The following is a 24,054-nucleotide window of genomic DNA, read 5'->3' as shown; positions in this document are numbered from 1 at the left end:
AGGTTCTACATGGCAGACTGGTACAAAAACTAAAGTCACATGAGATTCGGGCTGGGCTGGCTAGATGGATGCTAAATTAGCTTGGCTATAGAAGACAGTAACACTGAAAGGACGTTTTTCAGAATGGAGATCTGCATCTAGTGGTGTTCTGTAGGGATCAGTGTTGGGACCTCTGATGTTTGTGGAGGAAAAAGTGGGTGGTCTGATTAGTAAGTTTGCGGACAACACAAAGAATGGTGGAGTTGCCGGTTGTGCTGGGGATTGTCAGGATATTGAAAGATTAGAGACTTGGGCACAGAAATGGCAGATGGAGTTTAATCTGAACAAACGCAAGGTGATGCATTTTGGAGGATCAAATTTCGGTGTGAATATGGTGTAAATGACTGAATGCTTAGGAACATTAACATACTGAGGGATCTGGGCATGCAGGTCCACAGTTCCCTAAAAATGGCAACACAGCTGGCAAAGTGATTAAGGAGGCATATAGCATGCTTGCCTTCATCAGTCGGGGATTGAATACAAGAGTTAGGAAATCATGTTACAGGTACATAAAACCACGGTTAGGCCGCATTTGGAGTATTGCATGCAGTTCTAGTCACCACAATATCCGAAGGCTATGGAGGCTCCCTCAATATACTAACCTTGACCAACAATAGGTTACTTGTTTTTTTTAAAAAGGAACAGAGAAGTGTTTATAAAGATAGCATTTATATTAACATTGTGCAGAAAGGGCCTATCACAAAGGCTTATTTACTGCACTTTGATAGTTTTCAGTACTTACAGCATTTTTCAACGTGTATTGAGAAGTGATGTTCTCCACCTCGTCAACTGTGAAGGAATTCATGCTGAAACTACTTGGTTCAGAGTCATCATTCATTAGAAATTTGTAGTATTCTTCATTAGCTGCAGCAGAAATAAACAGCAAAATGATAATCACACAACACCATTCAAAAAAAAATGAAATGATCAGTCTCATCTTAAATGCTGAAAGCCAAAAAGGTATCTTCCCCTTGCTGATCCTATATGGAACATCCCTCTTGGAAATTTAAAAACAAAACTGCTGAGTATATCATAAAAGAATCCAGTCAAATTGTGGGAATGACATGAAAATTAGGAGTGTACAATTGTTGTCATTAAAATGTTTTCTTCTAGGGATACGACAGCTGGTAAAGTAATGAAAGTGACTTTAACTTTATCTGCCCAGTGGATAGCAGACAAGCCTGCACTTAAAATCATCCAGGTTACGAATCGGCCTTCAAGCTGTGGGAAGATGACCTGTCTTTAACCTGCTCAACTAAGCAGATGGCAGCAAAATGCAGCCACAAATGGCAGATTCTCAGCACTTCATTAGGACCTGACTGCAATTTTAACAACTTTTTTTCAAAATCTCTCTCCACATAGTGACAGCCAGCTTTTTGTTTTAATTCTACCTACCCTAATATTCTTGACAGTCTATGAAGGTAGGATACAGGTTGAGGTACTTCTCTCTTGCCCATCCTCAAAAATGTTAAAGTCTCTTAAAAATATAATATTGCAGGCATACCTTTCACTTGTTTGACACATCGCAGTGCATACTTCAGTGTAGAAAGTGTCCTGGATTTTCCTTTAGTCATCTTATCAGATGGCAGGTGCCTTTTTAAGACACTCAGTGCTTTAATCAACTCTTTCTGTGTCTTTGCTTTAGCGGATTGATCGCTACTGCAATACAAATACAAACTCACAGCTTTAGCCCGATATTTAATGTGATATTTGTAGGCAAAATTCAAGGCCATCACAAGCTATAACCAAGCAAGTTACAGAGATTAATGTACGCAACAGAAATAAAAAGGAAACTTCTCATGGTGGTCATTTCATCTGCTGATTTAGTTCAATAAATTTAAACAGGGCAAAACGTGAGAAGTTCCTGTGAGTCCATGCTGGACTATTCCACACTGCTGCATTATTGGAAAATAGTTCAGTGAATTTATTCAGAGTGATTGAGCCGTGAAAGCAAGTAACTGCCCACTTTTGAAAAGTAAAAATCTATTTAGTAGTCACAAATAAGGCTTACGTTAACATTGTAATGAAGTTACTGTGAAATTCCCCTAGTCGCCACATTCTGGCACCTGTTTGGGTCAGCACATCTAATCAGCACATCTTTCAGAATGTGTGAGGAAACTGAAACACCTAGAGGAAATCCATGCAAACACAGGGAGAACATGCAAACTCCACACAGATATTGACCCAAGCCAGGAATCGAACCCAGGTCCCTGGCGCTGTAAGGCAGCAGTGCTAACCACTGTGCCACCATCCCCTGGCTATACTGACAAATCTGCAGCCAGGCAGTATTAGTGCTGGAACTTATCACAGGTCCAGTGTGTTTGAAAAGGGGTTGGAAGGGAAGTCAAGCTCCCACTTCTTGTCACTATCTAGTGGTCCTTGCCAAAAATGTGCAATGTAGCAGCAGGTGACTATGTCAGTGCACATGTCTGACTTTCACTCCTAAAGTTCACAATGAAAAAGAAGCACTTGGATGAGTTCTTGCTCGTCACTTGAAAATTGCAAAACCAATGTCTAATAAGAGAAGTAGTAGCTCAGGAAAAGAATGCAGAGAAAAAAAACCCATGATGCTTAAACTGCTCTCATCAGCCTGCCAGTGTGTCTGGTGCCTTAGTAAATAGCTCACAGAAGGGATAAACCCACTATTTGAGATGATGCAAACATCTTAAGTCAGCACACATCATGCTTCCAGGCACTGTTAAAGGGAATTTCTGATTATTAGGACAGACAATACAAATTAAAATATCTTGCATTTTTTATTTTTTTTTACAGATTACAATTGCAAAAGACAGGTTGACCTGGGGCCAAAAAATGTTCTTATATTAAAATAGACCAATATTCATAAATGAAACAAATACAAATTGGAATACATCAACTTGTTGATTTCACGGTAGATTACTTGCAAAGCAACTTATAATATCATTTAAAAAAGTGTGTTGCATATGTGTCATGTTTACTATCAATCCACTGTCTAACTGAAGTGGGAAGGAACAGTAAAAGAAAAAAACTATGAAGGTTTACTAGTTCTCTGACTTACAGATTGGGCTCAAATCTGACCCTTCTAAAAAAGCCTCATAGCCAAGAATCAGATATGAACTACCTCCCCCCCCAGCCCCAAACAAGAATTGGTACCTTATTCAGAAAGGCAATTGAAATTGAATGTAGCAGCGCACTGAGCTGTTAAACAACTTGCAGTTAAATCACACGGGTGCACAGGTTCGCAGGAGTTTACTGTGCATACATGTGATGTGCAAGTATTTGGTACCAACAGAATAACTAACATCTCTTACACTAAAGCAGCTCAAAACAGTTACCAAGGGAAGTCAAGAAGAACTAGCATCTACCTGCAACCACTCGTTGAGGGATTGTCTTGTTCCGAGCTAGCACTAATGAGACTGAATCCATTTGAGCTGCTGTGAAGTGACAGGCTCTGGGAATTGGAACTGCAAAAATAAAACAAAAGCATTACTTTTATCCCCTAGGACAGTCATTATCTCTGTAATAGATGTCCAAAGCAACAACAATGTTAAAACATATTCATTAGTTACACATTTACCAAGCTTCATGTAATACGTATTACTGTTGACCAAGTTAAAAAATTATGATAGTGTCCAAAGCTCAGAAGGGAATACGTTCAGGGGAGCGCAGAAAGGAAGAGTTTTAATTGCAGGCAACTAGAACACATGAACCGACTACCGTGGAGCTGTGATGGGAGGCACCATTCATTTCAGCCACTGGGCCTTATTAAAATGAAGGCAGTGAACTGCATACTCTCAAGAAGCATACTGGAGGGAATTCACCAGTTCTGGGCCAGCAGAATATCAAGTGGCCCAGAGGCTGACCCAGCAGGGAAAAGGTTAGACTGGGATTGTGGTAACCTGGGGCAGGAGTGGCCCAATGGTATTCCTGTAGGGCCCAAAGTCGTCCTCCGGGCCCCACAGGAATAATTTCAACACTTAGCTATTCAGATCTCTTTTGCTGTAGGACCAGGTTTCACTGAGCAGTGTCCTCAGTAGACACACAATCCAGCAAACCATTAAAGTGACATTTGAGTCCTGCCTGCATCATAAAAATGAAGTCATGTGACTCTCCCCTGATTTAGGCAGTGCCCTGATGATCAATAAGACCCCACACAGTAACTGAATGGAATCAAGACACCAATTCTACTGCTACGATTTGAATCCATTATTGCCAGGTATAATGGGAGGAGGGAGTTAAAATTGAACCTTTTGTTTCATGAGAATTGGCAGTATTAACAAGATGAAAATTGCTTTCGCTGTTCCATATCACGCCACTAGTGGTGCTGAAGTGAAGCCAGAAGCTAAGCCACTTTTATCCACACACATAATCGACATTTAACGTGGGAATTCTCAACATATTTTCTATCTTAGCAGTCAAAACACTGGACAACAAGGGACACATTATAATTTATCATTATCTTGAGTTACGTTAGGGTAGTCAATATTGAAAACATTTTCATAAAGACAATACAATACAATAACAAAATCAAGGCATTATTGCTTAGTTGGAATCTGGTTTACAAAACGAAGACTAGGTACAAGTCATAGGCAAATACAACAAACAGTTCAACATTTTATTGAAACACTACCTATTAAAAAGAAACAGAATTTAAAGCAAAGATCTCTCACCACTGTTTTTTTTAAAAAAAGGACTGTGACAGTTTCCTGAAAAAAAGTGCTGCATTTGTCAAAAAAACCTGTTGAGTACTTCAGCAAAGCTATTCTTGGAACTTAAAATCTATTCACCTTCATCATAAAAGCAAGGGGTAAAACAATAAACTCTCTTAGGACAGGTTTCTGCGCACTTGAATCAGTGAGGGTTTTCTGGAGATTCATGATTCAGCTGCAAAGAGGAGAGATGTTATACTTATGTTTATTTCTAACAACCATGCCTTTTCTTTTGATGTGTTCCATAGTTAACCATTTGTATCCTGTTTTTACTCATTTAGAATATCCTCCCAAAAGCAGTAAATCCCACTGATTAGGATAGGGTAATGGGTCAGGGAATGCTGTGTAGAGAATGTGCACTGGAGTACAAAGCTCTAATGCTATGGAAAATTCTCCAGGGAAGTTACTTTGTCTAGCATTTTAATTGTATGTTTGTCCAGGCATTTTGTACGTCAATGCTAGGAATACTTCAAGTGAAAAATGCAGGGTAGTATAATAATGTCATAATCAACATCATCCATTCAATCAGCATTTTAAATGTGCTTGTACCAAACTGACCTTTTTTTTGAAGTGGCATTAGCTCATTAAGTTAGATGGGTTACCACCTTCAGTAAATAGTAGCAGAGGTTTTGTATGCAAATTACAGATAGCAATTTCTCAAAGCTCTTAAAATGCTTTTGAAATGGTTGTGATTGCAGACTCCTCCAGCAGTTATGTAATATTATTGCAGCACATATCTAACCTTGAAATCCTGCCTCAAACACAAAGCACATGTGAGCAGCAACCTGTCTTATATAATCAGTTACGTGATCTTTTGAATGCTTCATGGCCAATACTACTAAAATCCAACTGGTGTTAGAAAGTACATAAACACAAAACCTGTACTACATTTCATTTGACAGGCCATCTTAGGGCTGGAGTATCTCGTAAAGCAAAAGAACATTCAACAACATTTTCTACAGAGAAAAAAGTCAGAGGAAAATTGTCACATCATGCATCCTACCAGCTTCACTGCAAACTGTTGATTCACTATGCATATATTGTCTAATTAGTGATTTGGTTCTCCTTCGAGATTCTTTATAGAGGTATAAATGAACAGTTTGAATCTTATCTCAAGATATTTATTTTAAATTTCAATACAAAGACAAGTGTGAATAGCAGCCGTTCAGACCCAGATGGTCATAGGTTATGAACTGAAACTGAGTGGTTAGGATCACAGCAGACATAGCTCATCAGCAGGTTTAGAGAGCAGAAAGCCAGTCCAGGTCCTTGCTTTCAATCATTGAGTAATGTTGGAGGGAGATATTAAATGAGCTTCAATTGTGATCCCTACTCCACTATTGGACAACTTGCTGACAGTAGATTCACAGATGTGTGTACTTGCAGAAAGGGACCCTTCCTCCATTTCCGCAAGGCAAGAAAAAGATATTTCTAAATGTATGTGTCTCGTACAAACCTAGAATTGCAGACATGTCTCAATAACCTAAAGAGATATTTAGTGAGTCAGTGGATCGCATTATACCAATGACCATAGCAAATAAGAATAAAACTGCAGCCTTGACAACACCAAAACAAGGTTCACTCCTTAAAAGATGCACTTTTTACCTGAACCAAAATACATTTCCTACATTAGTAGTCCCTTTCAACTCTCTATTGTTGGTATTATATTTATTATCAGCATTAAAGATAGCATTAAACAGAGGGAAAAGAAAATGCCAAACCTCATACTGTACATCCATATTACTTTAAATACATGAGTAGAAATTACTTGGAACCAACCTGGAAGTAGGATTATTTTTTTCAAATGAGAGAGGCATGAAAGGAAGCCTCTTATTTCGGATATACACTTCATCAAATCTTCGTTTTCTTTTCTTTGTATTAGTACTTTGAAAATTACACAGCAAATATAAGAATGTCATATTTTATAATGTGACACATAAGAGTAAACAAAGTATATAAATATAGATACACACCATCTGAAAGCAACAGCATATTCATGCAGCAGTTTATCTAGCATTAAAGAGGATAAACATTTAATCTGTACAAGTTATGAATATGGATTTTTCAAATTACAATTCATTTCACATTTATCTTTGATACATGCAACATGTTCAATATTGTTTGAGCAATGAAACTAACATATCTGGCAAAATTGGAAATGTGTTAAAGATTGAGCTTTCAACTACTCGAATTTGCACAACTGAAACATTAAAAAAAGACTTAGGTCAAGGTGACTCATGGAAAGTGCAGGATGATCAATATTGCAACACTCAAATCAAGTTAAAAACTAGAAGGAAACAAAGTAAAATAGTGAATCAGCACAAGAGTAGGACAAAAGTAAAAAAAAGTGTTTCTTTCATGATCTCCCTTGCATTATACACTGTTAAGCTGGTGGGTCACCTACACTTCTCGTCCTCCAACAACATAGCTCTGAAACCTGCTTTTAGGAAGTACGCACACAATCAACCAGATTGCCTCTACAGTTTTCCTTCCGCTTGGGAAAGTGCTTGACTTTGACTCAGCAAAGGCCAAAAACTCATCTTTTGGATGCTTGTTTGTCAGAAAGAGGAGGTGGGGAAGCTAGAGTAGTGCAATGCAACATCCCACTGCCCTGGAAACCTAAAATCAACAGGACCATAGTAATACATTATCAAATATTCCATTGACAGGCATCAGCAAATGAAACTTGACAACACTGTCAATTGCAGAACATACTGTTAATATGTAAAAGTGCATCTGTATTGATTTCAGTGAAAGCTTGAACTTTCATATTTATTGATTTTGATAATTACATTGCATTACATATAATGCATGGAGTAGTCGGCAAGTGTCACAAAAATGCACATCACTATATCCAACATATGCAACATGCATTAGAATGAGTGATCTGAGGGCATACAATTTGATGCATGCAGCAAAAATACACAAAACAAGATAAATTTCCAAAAGACATGAATTTCAACAGAGATATTATTCCATTATAATAAAATTATCAATTTGTACTAGTACTCCGCTAGACCTAGTTTTACAATTGTCTTCCAATGAGAATCCCATTGTGATCTTCCCGGAGTCAATGTCATAGGAAAAAGTCAATAGTTTGCCACCGGTTTTTACTTCAAAATTATAACTTTCTCATGAGCTAATAGACAAGGGACAAGTGAAATAAAAAATGAGAACATTGGAAAGTACCAACTGCATTTTTCAACATTGTTCCCATCTTTGTTTTAGAGCACTCTGGACAAATAACAATAAAGACACTTTGAATTGATAAAAATACTACTGTAATGGTAAACCTATTCTTACTACTTCCAACATTACTTGTTCAGCTCAATGGTCAACAAAAGTGTCAAACAAAAACTAAGCAACTGCTTATCCAAGTCACTTGACAAATCACATTTTTTGAAATGCATTCAGTGTAATTCCACAACGAAACACTCAACAAGCCTAATTTCAAAATGAAAGTCCAGTATAAATTGGTGACAACATTAATAAGGTTTATAGGTGGATCAACAGGCATACATTATTGCATCACACGCAACTAAATCCCCCACTTCCGGTAACATAGCCCTTTTAAAAACTGGAGCAGCAATAGTGCTCTTTATTGCTTTAAATATAATCGTACACTATCCTACCTTTTGCTGCTCTCTAATGAATCCAAGAGTAAAGCTGAATCTTTTCCATTTTGGCTGGCGCTACTGCTCGAGCTCTCTGAAAATTCATTCCCATTTGAATCAGTCCCACTTGAGCCATTGCTTTTCATCTCCACGTCATCATGCAACTGCTGCACTTCCTGATCTTGCGCTTGGTCCTGAATATTGGTGTTACTTGAATGCATGACCAACTCAGCCTCTTGGAACCCAGATTCTGAATAAGTGGCCATTTTGTGATGTCAGTCTAAGGAGAAAGAATAGGAAGAAACTTGTTTTTTAAAACTGTAACCAAGGTAGGGATCAGAAACATACTGTTCAGTGCTCTTCTCCTGGGGACTTGACTAAAGTTCAGTACATTTGCTTTGCGAACAGCAAAAATAAAAAGCAACCAAAAATTACTTTTAATGTTGATGATGACCTCTAAAAGGTCATAAAATCATCACATTATCCCAATTTTAATCCCCTCCAACTGTAATGTTTGTATAGCAGCTTCTCATTCACCAGTGTAAATCCCCCAAAACTATCATAAAATTGTATGCTTCAAAAAGCCAAAGAACATTATTAACTCTGGTGAAGTTTCAGTCTGGAAATAGGAATATCAGTGGATGTGGAGAAATACAGTTCCTGTTCTGTGACATCAGCCTGCAATGGAATAGCACATGAAACCACATCAATCAATGGTGAGGAATGGAACACTCTGGATATGTCAAACATGCCAATATCAGAGAAAGCTCCATCTGATATACCTTAACACCATGCTTCAACTCCAACCGATCCCAGTGCGACACTTTACCAATTTCCTACATCAGCCATCCCTGTGGCCAGTTTAATTGCCAACACTTGTTCCACGTTTTGAGGAACTTCTCATTTGGAACAGATTTGAGACTGTCCAATTCATTTCTTACCACACAAAATTTTCAGCACATCACAGTTGTGCATGAGATTTTTCCAAAACAGAAACATAGGCAAAACAAAGGGCTGCATGTACTCAATACAATGTAAAAACTTAAAAATGCACAACAGCAAATATGCTTGGAATTCAGGAAGTTAACTCAAGGCAAGATTGCTTGATAGATATTACAGTACAGGAAGTGCCTCTCAGTCCACAATGCAAGTATTAGTGAAGTTATCAATCTACATTTCTCTATCCCTTCCCTGTCTGGCTTGTACTTTTCTGTTTTGAATAAATATTTACTCATGGGGATAGGGCACAGTTCAAGGCTCTCTTACTATCATATACCAAGGGGCTGGAATCTGTGGAAAAATCCTTGGGCTGTATGCATCAGGCAATGTTCGACATGAAATGTAAGTGCCTATTGTAAACATAACCTGTAATTGTAAGTGTAGTGAGGGACTGCAGAGTGCCACATAACTCTATTGAAAAAAAATTGAGCTGCAATGCACTATTAAATTTGAACCTTAAAATGTACTTTGAAAAAAATGTTTATTTCTTGAGGAAATATTTATCCAATTATTTTTAAAATTATATTAATCCCAAGAACAAAATGTAATCTAAATTGTAAATTGTAATTTGCAGCCCATTTAAAGGGAGAGAGCAGGGTAATGGCAATGTCGTTGGATCAGTAATCTAGAGGTTCAGGCTAATGTGCTGGGCACATTGAATTTAAATTTCACCAGCTATTCTGATGGGATTTGAACCAATTAATAAATCTGGAATTATAAAGCCTAGTCTAAGTAATGCTGACCATGATAACTGCCATTGATTGCTGTGAAAAATTTCTGGTTTATAAATGTACGTTAGGGAAGGAAATCTGCCATTGACCCTCTGAAATTGGCCTAGCAAGCCCTCAGTTCAAGGGCAATTGAGCTTGGGCAACAAATACTGACAGTGATATTCACATCCTACAAAAAGGGAAAGAATTGGTTGCACCCAAAAAGAATCAAATAAAACAGGTTAATCTGTTAGTTCAAATCACAGCTGTTTGATGCATGGATGACTACTGCTGCTACATTTGCCCAATCATGCCAAAAACAAAGGACTTATGTATTCCCAGATTTTTTTCTTTTGCTGAACCAATTTATTTTTCAATTCTGATGATCAAATAATCTAAGCTCTCAAACCAGAATGATTCCAGAGATGAGAGGCTTGTCTTATGAAGACAGATTGAGCAGTGTGGGCCCAAACTCTAGAGTTTAGAAGAATGACATCTATCATTGAGGTGGTGGTGAAAGGTATTGACAAAGTAGATGTAGAGCGGATGCTTCCTCTTGTGGGACAATCTAGAACAAGAGGTCATAATTTTAGGATAAGTGGTAACAGATTTAAAACAGATGAGGAAAAACTATTTATCTCAAAAGGTCACAAATCTGTGGAATTCCCTATCCCAAAGACTGGGATACTCAGAGACACTGAGTAAATTTAACCATAGCCTCCTCTGTAGTGTAGGATTCTATTCGCTCATCGAGTCCACAATTCCTCCCAGCCCAATCCCCATGCTAGTCCCTCTGACACTAAGGGGCAATTTTGCATGGCCAATCCACCTAACTTGCACACCTTTGGACTGTGGGAGGAAACTGGAGCACCCGCAGGAAACACCCAAAGACAAGGGGAGAATGTGCAAAGTTCACACAGGTAGTGACCCAGGCTGGGAATTGAACCTGGGTCCCTGGTGCTGTAATTTAAGGAGAAGATAGACAGATTTCAAACTAGTAATGGGTTGAAGAGTTATGAAGAAAGTGGAGTTCAGATCAAGATGAGATCAGCCATTATTGTATTGAATGGCAGAGCAGACTCGATGGACTGAGTGGCCTAATTCTGCTCCTATGTCTTATGGTCTTACATTAACACTGCAATGAAGTTAGTGTGAAATTCCCCCAGTTGCCACATCTAGCACCAGTTAACCCACCTACGTGCCAAAGGTGTCCAAAGATGTGAAGGTTAAGTTGATTGGCCATGTTAAATTGTCCCTTAGTGTCCCAAGATGTGTAGGCTAGGGGGATTGTGACCTAAGTATGTGGATTACAGGGATAGGATCTGGATAAGATGCTCTGTTGGAGAGTAGGTGCAGATGGCCTCTTTCAGCACTGCAGGAATTCTATGAAGTATTTTATTTCATCTTGAAACAAACCATTGTCTATAGAATCATTCCTGGTCCAATGATATGTTGTGTCATATGTTAAGTTAATCTATATTTCACTACTTAACCTGCAAAGGCTGAAGTCAACATTACAACAATCTAAACAATATAAAGAGAAATCATCACAGTATAGCAGTGGACTTTAGGAAAGTCATAACAGGCAACAGTAACTATAAAGTTAAAAGACAGTTTGACACTTTGGATGTGTAACCTTGCTTCAGAACAAATTGGTCGATTAAACGTTATATGTTAAATGTCATGGTCTGTCTTTCCCCTTTACAGATGCAGACTGTCCTACTATGTATGCCATTTTTTGTATTTTTGTAAACTGGAATTATTTCTCTAATACAATTCCAGGCAGTTTGAGTCTAGTATCACAATTCCAACAAAATATTTTTCCCCTCTCAAAGCAGCAACTGCTGCCACAATCAAAACACATCAGCATGCAAATCCAAACAAATCCCTTATGCGTGTAGAATATTCTATGGGTAAACACATTCAATCGCCAAGATCAACTTTAACTTTTGATCATAACAGTTTCAAACAAAATGCTAAAACCTATTAGACAATATGCAACATATGCATTGATCAGGAAACTTCTGTCAGAGATTCCAATCTTTGGAACACCCAGAAAACAAGCTACTGTGAACAAGGCTTAGCAATGTCTATTTTGGCAACACTAAATTGTATTGGGTGTAATTTGTAATACTGCTAGTAATTTTAATATAATCCTAGAGAAAACTACCATGGCAATACCCACCAACAGTGTGAATTATGACAAATATAGATATAACTGAAGCTAAAATATAACAAGCCAAGTATAGCACACACAGCCATTCAATCACAAGGTTATCATTCTGGATTAAGCGCTGATCCAAGGAGATTATCTGATTCTGGTAAATTAATTTAATTGCCACTTCACTCTGGGTCTATCAATCATATTTCATCTTGAATTTAACCAAATTTATAGAAATACGTTACTTCACCTTGAAGCTCCTCAAGTGATATGTACACAATGTAGTAAATCTCTACAAGACCTGATCCAATTAGGACAGAGGAATAAGGGGAGACCACAGATGCATGGAAGTTTTTCATGCTTAAACCTTCAATTCTTTTAAGAAAATGCAAGCACTTGGATTTTCCACACTCATCAACCAGTAATGTAACTGCTGTTTCTGAAAATAAAACTTTTAGTACCTAATGAACTCATTCTGCTCTATTGTGCCTGTAGCAATCATCACTTGAGCGTTGATCCACTCTCAAAGTTACAATAAAAGACAGGCAAATGTACATTTTTCTGCTGGTAACTGGAAAAGGTGATCTTACTAGTTTTATGATGTGCACTAATTACAATATCACACCTATTCATATACAGCCTAGCTGGAAAAGAAATAGAGATGTTAACATTGAAAGAAAATTGAAATTTGATGAACATTAAAAATTGGTAAGAACTTACTGAGTAGTCTGTTCTTTTTAGTCATGAATGTTACAAGCAATCTGATGAATCTGAGCAGCTTCAAGGAAAATAGGCACAGACAGCTCTAATTACCATAATTTAACAACAGCCAGCCTCCCACTAGCAATGCTGTGAAAAATGATGCTAACAGTACTTCACACAGTAAGAAAGTGGCAGAAGATAACTGAATCCCTACAATGCAGAAGCTGGCCATTCAGCCCATTGAGTCTGCACTGACCACAATCCCACCCAGGCTCTATTCCCATAACCCCACATATTTGTCTTGCTAATCCCTTGACACGAGTGTCAATTTAACCTAGCCAATCAAACTAATCCACACATCTTTGGACTGTGGGAGGAAACCGGAGCAGCCGATGGAAACCCATGCAGACACAGGGAGAATGTGCAAACTCCACACAGACAGTGATGGTGGTGAACCCCTAATTCTAGATAGTTGCTGTCATTACGTAACTAACACACACACCACACGTGTATTATAAAGGCAAAATACTGCAGATGCTGGAATCTGAAACAAAAACAGAAAATGCTTGAAAAATTCAGCAAAAGGGAAACCAAGACATTGGCTCTCTCTCTCTCTCTCTTCACAGATGCTGTCAGACCTGCTCAATTTTTTCCGTCATTTTGTTTTTGCCACATGTGTGATCTCGTAGTCTGGAATAATTCATCCAACCACAAACCTTTAGAACTAGGGATTTCAGTACTTTAATTTACTCATGCACCCAACTGGGGAAAAGAGGGAGAGTCGCATCATGGATGTTTCTATACAGACATAATGGGCCGAATGACCTCTGGTGTTGTCAGATTCTATGAAATAGCCAAACTATTAGCATTTACGTGACCACACTGTTTCAAATTGGAACACACAAAAACACAAAATGTAGCAAGCAGTAAAAAAGACTGCGTAAGAGTAACTATGATTTAGGTTCAAACAACTGTAAACAAAAGTCTCTTGTACTTCGACCAAGTGATTAAAAAAATGTTGACAAATGCTCTTGGATTGTCTTTCTCGTCCGTTGAAATAACGAGACCATAACTCAAAACATTGCAAATCGGGAGGTGGGTTACTGAACCGAACTGAAAAGTAAATATAACGTTGTATTTGCAACTGCTTACAGGCTATCTTCACCTTACCTGGGGTGGCTGCATGTACAACACGCAAACACTGCTTCACGACCAATAAATGGAACCTCGCAGCAAGGAACAGATAATTGTACCTGAGAGTACGATTTCTCTTGGCTCACATCAGATATTTCCCAGCACTGATGGGATTATGTAACTGCTCTCTTAAACAGAGAGCCACAATCCATTTATTAAAGCCACAGACACCCAAACGATTCCGACTACACCTTATCGTACTTTTCTTAGAAATCGAAAGCCTCGCATGACAGGTGCACATTTAACTCATATCAGGAACAACTAACATTTTTCCTCAACCTTATGCATACTGAGGTAAAATGCAAAAGCTTACCCGTTTTCAGCTGTGGTTCCCCTGCATGCTCTTCGCCGCCACAACACAAGGCAATCCTCGCTACTCGCAGTGTTGCACTTGGTTCGCGCGGCTGCACGCACCAGGGAACGTGACAGATCCCGCCCCTCGCAGGCTTCCCATTGGCTCGCAGCCCCCGTGCCCAGGGCACCAGACCATTGTTGCGTCAGGGAGGCTGCTGATCGGCGCGCTGCCATTGGTCGCTCTGACTGCCAATCTGCCACCCTGGCTACACAACCTTCACGTGGATTCCAATGTGTTTGTCCTCGGGCTGCACAACGTTCCAGAGCCCCACCGCCCTGCAAGCTGCTGCTGCTGCCAGTACCCATCCGTCAGCTCTACTGATTGCCTTCTGCCCCGGCGCTCTGGCATTGGCTCTCCAACCCCATGCTTTTAGCAAGCGTGACTTACACAAGGTGTGGCTGAGGGTCAGGTGGCTGGCAGTAGCACGAAAGGTGCTGTCGCAGACGTAAACAAAGGCTCGGAATTTGCTGCATAATGGCGAGTTTTATTCATGCAAAAAAACCCCTGCAATTTGTGGCCAGTAAATCATACATCATGGGACGAATAATGACTCAGAATAGTTTGCACCCCTGTCTTCGCAAAATCGCCAGCAACCTACCCAAATATCAACAAATTGCTGCAAACGAATTGCAACAAAAACGAATTAAACTCACCATGAAAAGTTATAACTGCTTAAAAATCTCGTCAGTATGGCCCTGACATCTTGCAATCAGCAAGATCCATTGTCCTGACATGATACTCATTCCTGGAGGCCAGAGAAAACTGGATTCTTATTCCTGCAGGCAGTAAATTGTTCCTAAATTTTATTTTAAAGGAAGAAATACGTTTTTTTTGTTTTACCTTCTGGTTTGTTTCTCTCCATTAAATTTTTTTAAACTCAATTTTTCTTTCTACATTTAATTTAACTCAAATTCAGCCTGTTGACTTTGCCGTTGTTTGCTATTTTTTATCCTTAGATTTAATTTTTTAAGAAGAGACTATTGATCCTTAATAAAACAGAACATGCTGAAAAATCTCAGCAGGTCTGATTGCATCTGTGGAACTAACGTTTTACTACCTGCTGAGATTTTCCAGCATTTTCTGTTTCTATTTCAGATTTCAGTATCCACAGTAATTTGCTTTTAGGCTATTGATCCTGTTGTTCACAAGTCATAGGTGCTCCTTATACTATCCAGCACAACACATCTGCAACAGCTCCCTAAATGAGCGACTCACTTTGCGCCATTCTCCTGCCTTCTTCTCTGAATCTTCTACATTCAGCCTGGTTCTCAATTGTATTTTCTATCTTACATTTGTCATAAGCATACACAACATGGACTGCCGGGGTTCAAGCTCACTGCCACCTTCTCAAGGGCAATTAGGGATGGGTAATAAATGCTGGCCATATCCGGTAATATTAATAAACATTTTTTCTTCCTTATCATAGAATCCCTATGGTGCAGAACGAGGCTTTTTGGTCCATGGAGCCTGCACCGACAACAATCCCACCCAGGCCCGAACTCCATAGCCCCACATATTTACCCGAGTCCCACTGACATTAAGGGACACTTTTGCATGGTCGATCAATCTAACCTACATTTCTTTGGAGTGTGGGAGGAAACTGGAACATTAAGAGGGAACCCTCGCAGACACAGGGACAATGTGCAAACTCCACATTGAACCCAGGTCACTGACACGAGGCAATAGTGTTAACCACTCTGCCACCATGCTGTCCTCATCTTAATTTCTATGTCTGTTGTCATCCAGGGTGTTATAGAGTCATAGAGATTTACAGCATGGAAACAGGCCCTTTGGCCCAAATTGTCCATGCCCACCCCTTTTTTAACCCCTAAGTTAGTCCCAATTGCCTTTGTTTGGCCCATACCCCTCTTCCCCATCTTACCTATGTAACTGTCTAAATGCATTTTAAATGACAAAATTGTACCCGTCTCTATGGCTACCTCTGGCAACTTGTTCCAGACACTCAGCACCCTCTGTGTGAAAAAATTGCCCCGCTGGACCCTTTTGTTTCTCTGCCCTCTCACCATGAACCTATGCCCTCTATTTTTAGACTCCCCTACCTTTAGGAAAAGATACCTTTAGAAAAAGATGCTGATCACTAGCATTCAATGTTTGTCCCTCTTTCCCTTTTGAAGGAATATACCTAGATTGCATTTGTTCTTATTATCTCTTCTATGAAGATAGCCCATTGTTCAGCTACCAATTATCCAGCTACTCTTTGACTCTGTTTATTTGCCCCAGATCTGGTCTTGTCCTATTTAAATTGGATTTCCCCCACTTAATTATTTTCACTCTGGATTGTTTTTTGTCCTTTTCCGTAACCAGTTTAAACGTTATAGTACATTGATCACTGTCCCCTAAATGTTCTGCAACCGAAATTTGATCTGCTTGATCCACCTCATTCGCATGAACCACATCCAGCAGTGTCTTTGTTTGCATTGGACTGGACACACACTGCTATAGAAAGTTTTCCTGAACTTTGTCTGGTGGCACAGTGGTTAGCATTGCTTCCTCACAGCACCAGGGACCTGGGTTCAATTCCTGGCATGGGCCACTGTCTGTACAAAGTCTGCACATTCTTCCTGTGTCTGTTTGGGTTTCCTCCAGGTGCTCCAGTTTCATCCCACCGTCTGAAAGACATGCTGATTAGGTGCATTGGCCATGCTAAATTCTCCCTCAGTGTACCCAAACAGGTGTCAGAGTGTGGCAACTTGGGGATTTTCACACTGACTTCATTGCAGTGTTAATGTAAACGTATTTGTGACATTAATAAACTTAAATTTCTGCCCTTTACATTACTACTATCCTGGTCTATATTTAGGTAATTAAAATTGCCCATTATAATTATTCTATAATGTTTGCACTTTTCTGTAATTTCCATGCAAATTTGTTTCTCGACATCCTGAACACTAATATGTGGCCTAGAGACTAAATCAAGCAATGCAAGCATACTTTTTTCTTCCTTAATTTCAGCTAAATAAATCCTGTCCTTGATTCATGGGAGATCCTCTTTCTCTAGGATTGTGATGTTCCTTAATCAATGCCACTAACCTCCCCACTTTTCTACATTTCCTATCTTTACCTTGTATCCAGGAATATTTGACACCCAGCCGTGCCCTTCTTTGAGCCAGGTCTCTCCTATAGCCACAACATCTTATTACCACATAGCAATCTGCATCTGAAACTCACCAATCTTATTTGTCACAACCCTTGCATTCACATTGTAGTAATTCAACCAGAAACCCAATTCCTGGCGCTGACATCCTTTATGATGCACCAAAAGAAAATGCTGCAACTATGGCTTACAGTCAGGTGGTCTTCCCCTCGGGACCTACAACAATGGTCTGCGTAAAGTTACAGTAACTTTAGGCAGACTCTTCAAAACCCCTGCTGACTGCTTCCCATTGGATGAGCCTCTGCTCGCTCAGTAAGGCAGCTAGTGCTTCACAAAACCCACGGGGAAATCTTGATGATTCCCGCTGTGACCGTCATAACTCACATACCTACACATTAACCCTGATTTAGACTTTCTCCCTTAGTCTGATCCTTTACCTAACTTCTTATTCTCTATTTTAGTGCTCTTTAAAGTGCCCAGTACATTGTTCACCTTGGTATTCCTCTCCAATAATATCTTCTGGTTCCCACACTCCTGTCACCTTAGTTTAATTTCTCCCAATAAGATTAGCAAAATACCCCACACAGTTCTCAGTCCTGAGTCTATTTAGGTGCTACAAGATACAGATACTTTGTCCTGGAACGAAGTATTGCATCTTTACTCCAGGTCACACTAGCCTGCTAGAAGTGGTTAGTAAATCCTGTTAATTGGGTCCATGATAACAAACAATCTGTCCCCTGATGCAGAACTTCACGTACACATAGAGAAAACAGCTAAAATTTTTGGCCACCTCATAAAATGTCCATGGAATAACATCAAGCTGACCTGTAGGACCAAGTTGATGGTTTATAAGACCTGTGTCCTCAGCACCTTGCTGAATGGTCATGAAACATGGATGACTGACAGCTACCAGGAAAAGAAATTCAATAATTTCCAACTTTGTTTTCTGTGATACATTATGGGTATATCCTGGCAAGTAAAAATTACGAATCCAGTAATCTCTCTAAATGTAGAGATGCCAGCATTGGACTGGGGTAAACACAGTAAGAAGACCCACTCGTCTGACAAAGGAGCAGTGCTCTGAAAGCTAGTGGCATTTCCTACCAAATAAACCTGTTGGATTTAACCTGGTGTTGTGAGACTTCTTATTGTAATCCTCTCTAAGACAGAGCTCTCTAACAGCACTCACCTAACAGAGGGGGCTCCATTGACTGAGGCCCATCTGGAAGACGGAAGATGCGCATACATTCAGGAAATTTCTATACACTGAAGGGGCTGGAGGTAGACTATAAGGAGGTCACCCAAAGTGCTGCTTTGAGGATTGCAAATGTGACGTTAAGGCCCTAACCACTCCCGCAAGTCACTAGCCCACCTCCTTGGGCTGGTAATGATGAGCAGTGGCTCCAAAAAATTGGCTACAGACTGCCATTGCCAAAAACCTTTGCAGATAGAAGGATGCCGATACATGCGAGTATCTGATCATTAGCATTCAATGCAATAGTTGCACCACTGGACAGTGTTCAGAGGCTTGACAACTGGAAAATTCTGTGCAGTATTAAAGCTGGAAGGAAACCTGAACTTCATGGATTAAATTCACTCTACATTTTTATGACCAACCTTGGCATAACTACTAAAGATAAATTTGACTTCCATCCAAAAGTTTTAATTTTATCATCTTCTGTAAGGAACGTATTCTAAGAAAGGTATTTTGATCAGTTATAGTCCAACTCTTATGTATTGAAATATTATATTGATCTAGTATCTTACCATATCGTATGACAACAGGGCATTATGCAATCTGTAAATAAACCTGACTAATTAGCTTTAGCATGTACACAATGTTCCCCTGGTGTACTATGTTCTGCCTTTTGGGAGAGGCATAAGAATGTGGAAGGCTTTCAAGTAATCTCTGATTTACTGTGACATAATTAAGGGGCAATTGTTAACCATGGACATTTTTTTCCATACATAGCACATGTTTCAGAATGTGAGACGTGGCACATAAATAGAGACTGCCTTTGTTTGATAAGTGCACAAATAAAGTACTTACAATCTATGGGACTGAACTTTATGCTCCCTGTTCGGTGGGTTTTGGAGTGAAGGATGCTTTGCAAAATTCCTTGGTGGCCTTACCATTGCCTTCCTGCCTGCAACTTTATGATCTGATTGATGAGACTAAGGCCACTTGCTTGTCTTTGTCCCAGTTGAAGCCCTTAAGTGGGCAATTAATGATCACTTAAGGGCAAATTCCAACCCAGACTCAATCTTCAAGCTGGTAAGAGTTCAGGAGTGGGAGATGCCCAGAAAGTCACCCTGCTCAGGCCTCAGACCAGAAGGGGGGGAGGGAGTGTTTCCTTCAATGGTCTCCTTTTCACATTGCGCACCACACCCCCACATCCCCACAACAAGGTTTGCCCCCATGGGTGCACGCTCCCTTGTCCCTACAGCCTCTTCACCTCATTCTCTGCATCTGCCTCTGGCCTCAGCTGCTCTCTTTGCCACATACCCTTCTTTCTGCACTTACCTGATCTTGGACTGTGGGACTTTGAATCTGGGGCTGCTTGTCGTCTCAGTCCTGAACACTGCTCTGCTGGCATCCTGGGTTGAATCATATTGACTAGCAGCTCTTTGCGATGAAATATGGAAGTCTTGCCTCTAGCTAAATAATGGTTGTGGGGCAGCCAGTATGAGCAGGGATGCATTCACCACTGTCAGAGGCTTGAGAATTGGGAAATTCTGTGTAGTATTAGGAAACCTGAACTTCATGGATTGAATTCAGCTCTGTATTTTTCTGACAAACCTTGGCATAACTACTAAAGATAACATTAAAACTCCCTGTTATTCACTCATTTTTAAACCAATACCTCAAACAGATTGTAATTGCAATTCCTTTTTGTGTACACTAATTTCTGTTTTCCTTTTTCACCTACCTATGAATTTTCTTTCCAAAAAGTGCAAAATTTAACATTATTTTCACAAGTTGGAGTATCCTGGGAGAAGAACTGATGTTCAACTGGCAAGGGTATTGCTCAATTTCCAGATTTTTCTAGGATTTATATGTTTTTTATTTCCAGGCTTCACTCACAATGGAAATAATGGCAGTGTTGAATTTAAGAAGGGCAATTACAAACAGGTGATCACTGCTGCTATACAATACTCAACCCTTACAATGGCATTTTTACATTAACATATTAATTTCATTCACACTGCTCATGTTTGTCAAGGGTAAAATCTCATTAAGGGAACAAATCGCCATTTGGTATTCAAACTTTGAAATTACAAATACCAAAGATCAAATTTAAGCTCTGCAGTTCTGTTGCATCAGGAGGCTGCACAAATATCCCCATCCCCAATGATGGGCGAGCCAGCACATCAGTGCAAAAGACAAAGTTAAAGCAACCAACCAACTTTAGCTAGAGGTGCCGGGTGAATGATCCATCTTGGGCTCCTCCAGAGATCTCCAGCATCATAGATGCTGGTCATCAGCTAATTCAATTCACTCCATGTGATATCAAAAAATGGCTGAAGACATGGGACATTGCAAATGCTATGTGGATCCTGATAACATTCTGGTGTCACAGTGAGACGTGATGTAAAATATATGTATTTATTCATCAACTGGAATTTTTTATAAAGTATTTGTTTCTCTGTGCTGTTAAAAATAGAGAATTGTTGAACTAACACATGGTTCATCCAATCACATGATGGCCTCAGCAATTTCAAGATAATAATGGCCATGGCAGCAAGGAATCTACTACAACTATCATTGCACAAAGGAAAATCTTCACAAGACATAGATCCAGATTCTCCGATCTCACCTGCAATGGGATTCTCCAGACTGAGCCCCAAATATGCTGTTCTCATCAATAACGGCGTTGGCTATGAATGGCAGGCAAACTCTGGCCAACAATTCCCACAATGGGGTTAATGGTGAAAGCATTATTAAACCTAACACCAGGGATTAAACAAAGGGAGGGGCAGTTGACATGACACCAGTATCTCCAAAAACAACACCTAGATTCCAGCCGTGGAAACATGCATTCTGAGTCCAACGTTGAGAGGATGTCACATGGCCTTCCTGACACCCACTCCCCTCAAACACACATAGGCCCTGTGATAATATCTGTTGGAATTTAACATGGGCAGCAAGGTGGCAGTGGTTAGCATTGCTGCCTCACAGCTCCAGAGATCTGAGTTCAACTTCAGCTTTGGTGACTGTGTGTGTAGTGTTTGCATATTCTCCCCACGTCTGCATGGGTATCCTCCACATGCTACAGTTTCTTCCCACAAAAATACGCAGGTTAGGTTGATAGGCCATGCTAAATTGCCCCTTAGTATCCAAAGATGGATTAGCCATGATAAATGTGAAAGATTATAGGGAAAGGGTGGGAGGGAGTGCCTGTGTAAAATACTGTCTCAGGGAGTGCAGACTCAATGGGCCAAATGGTCTCTTCTGCACTGTAGGGATTCTATGATTAACTCAGGCACGTTTGATCAATGAAGTGAACAAACAAAATTCCAGGCAAGAGAGAGAGAGTGTGTGTGTGTGTCTGACCAGGCTGGTCCCATGTGGAACATTGATATCCTGGCAGCACATGCAAGATAAATCCTACCCAACCAATTACTGCCCCACCAGCTTCTTCTTAAAAATAATCAGCAGAATGATGGAAGGTGTCATCAACGGTGCTATCAAGCAGCCCTCACTCAGCAATAACCTGCTGATGACACTCAGTTTGGGTTCTGCCAGGACCACTGAAGCTTCTGGCCTCTTTGCAGCCTTGTTCCAAACATGGATCATATAGCTGAACTCTGAGTAGCATTTGACCATAAGTGTGGCACCAAGAAACGCTAGCAAAATTGGAGTCAATGGGATTCAGAGTTGGAATAATACAAAACACGGCATTGTTGGAAGACAGTCATTTCACTTCCAGGACATCATTGCAGGAGTTCCTCAGCAAATTCCTCCTAGGTCCATGTACTACCATCCATCATAAGATTAGAACTGGGGATTCTTGCTGATGGTTGCACAATGTTCAGCATCATTTCGACTCCTCAAATACTGAAACAGTCCATCCCTATGGGCAGCAAGACCTGGACAACATTCAGGGTGGAATTTTCTCATATTTTAACTGAGAATCAACTCAGGCAGGAAAATCAATGTGCTGCCTGCCCTTCAGCCCCACTGCTGGCTTATCCTGTCATAATTTTTGAAACTTAGTTAAAAAAAACTCCTGGAGGCGAGTTTCATGGCATCATGCCTGCAGAGCAGCCTCTGAGTGTACCCACTCTGCCTTCAAGAGATTGGAATATCCTCTTATAGGCTATCCTGATAAAAGCAAGGGTCCCCCATAAGGACATGGGGATTGGATTCCACATGGGAACCCCCCCATTAACCCCACCACAGACTTCCCAAACAGAAGTCATCATCCACACCCCATCACCCCATCCCAGTGCCAGGAAAATGTGCAAAGAGGCACTGCAAGGGGAAACTGCCCCCCAGGGATGTACCAGGAGGGAATGGCCAGCATAACCCTCTCCACCCTGAGGGCAGTACTTACCTCCGCACCCATGGCAAGTTCTCTTTGCCAGATCTCCATTTGTCAGGACTTACTATAAACCCTGTTGACATGATGTCATGTTGACAGGTGGGGAGATTATCTAATGTGGAGGATAATACAGTAATGAAGCCCACTAATTAGATGGTAATATATAGTAATTTGATTCCCAACGTTTCATGGCAGGAACTCCATTATGTGTTTGGCAGAAGATGGGGACAATTGGAACAGGAAATCTTGCTGGCGTAAAAACTGTTTCTGGACTCCTTTTGGATTCTCTGCCCCCACTGGCTTTCCTGTCCACTGAAAACGGCAAGTAACATTCATGCCACACAAGTGCCAGCAACAACCATTTATACCACAAGAGAATCCAACCATCTCCCTACAATAGGGGAGTTACCATTGACCAGAAACTGAACTGGACCAGCTATTTAAATACTCAGTCAATAAATGAACAAGGCAGAGTTTGGGAATTCTGCTGTGGGTAATTAATCTCTTAACTCCTAAAGCCTGCCTACCATGTACATATAATGAGGTCAGGAGTGTTAAGGAAACCTCAGCAGTGGACTGGATTAACACAGCTCCAACAACACTCAAAAAAGATCAACATCATCCAGGACAAAAAATTAACACACCATCCAACCCCTATAAACATTCAAAACCTTCACCATTGACCCATAATGGCACGAGTGTACCAACTACAAGACGCACTGCAGCAACTGATCCAAACTCCTTTCCCTTCCAAACTCACAGCCAAGAAGGCCAAGGACAGCAGACATGTGGAAATACTGCCGCCAACCATTTATCTCCACGCATACCTGACCTGGAAATATATCACTGTTGCTTCAGTATCACTGGGTCAAAACCCTGGAACTCTCTTCCAAACAACACCGTAGATGTACCTACATCACACAGACTGCAG

At 40.2% G+C, this 24,054-nt stretch overlaps 1 protein-coding gene across 4 annotated transcripts in view; it reads right to left on the bottom strand.

Moving 5' to 3' along the window:
• Positions 1 to 24,054, bottom strand: part of LOC145340949 (period circadian protein homolog 2-like) — a 72,090-nt gene extending 48,036 nt beyond the window's left edge. Inside the window, exons 1-6 of one of the 4 annotated variants that reach the window (XM_080185557.1) lie at positions 24,039 to 24,054; positions 8,360 to 8,621; positions 6,507 to 6,611; positions 3,384 to 3,482; positions 1,544 to 1,698; positions 782 to 903 (exon numbers count right to left, since the gene is read on the bottom strand). In XM_080185557.1, the coding sequence (XP_080041683.1) occupies positions 782 to 903; positions 1,544 to 1,698; positions 3,384 to 3,482; positions 6,507 to 6,611; positions 8,360 to 8,607 (729 nt within the window). In that variant the 5' untranslated portion in view covers positions 8,608 to 8,621; positions 24,039 to 24,054. Of the gene's footprint in view, positions 1 to 781; positions 904 to 1,543; positions 1,699 to 3,383; positions 3,483 to 6,506; positions 6,612 to 8,359; positions 8,622 to 14,083; positions 14,131 to 14,420; positions 14,507 to 24,038 lie in introns of those variants that run through there. The other 3 variants (XM_080185555.1, XM_080185556.1, XM_080185558.1) reach the window with 3 other exon arrangements.

The sequence above is a fragment of the Carcharhinus amblyrhynchos genome, chromosome 3 (genome assembly GCF_965287045.1).
Source record: "Carcharhinus amblyrhynchos chromosome 3, sCarAmb.v2.hapA, whole genome shotgun sequence".
Lineage (NCBI taxonomy): Eukaryota > Metazoa > Chordata > Chondrichthyes > Carcharhiniformes > Carcharhinidae > Carcharhinus > Carcharhinus amblyrhynchos.
This window is presented reverse-complemented; position numbering and strand designations above follow the sequence as displayed.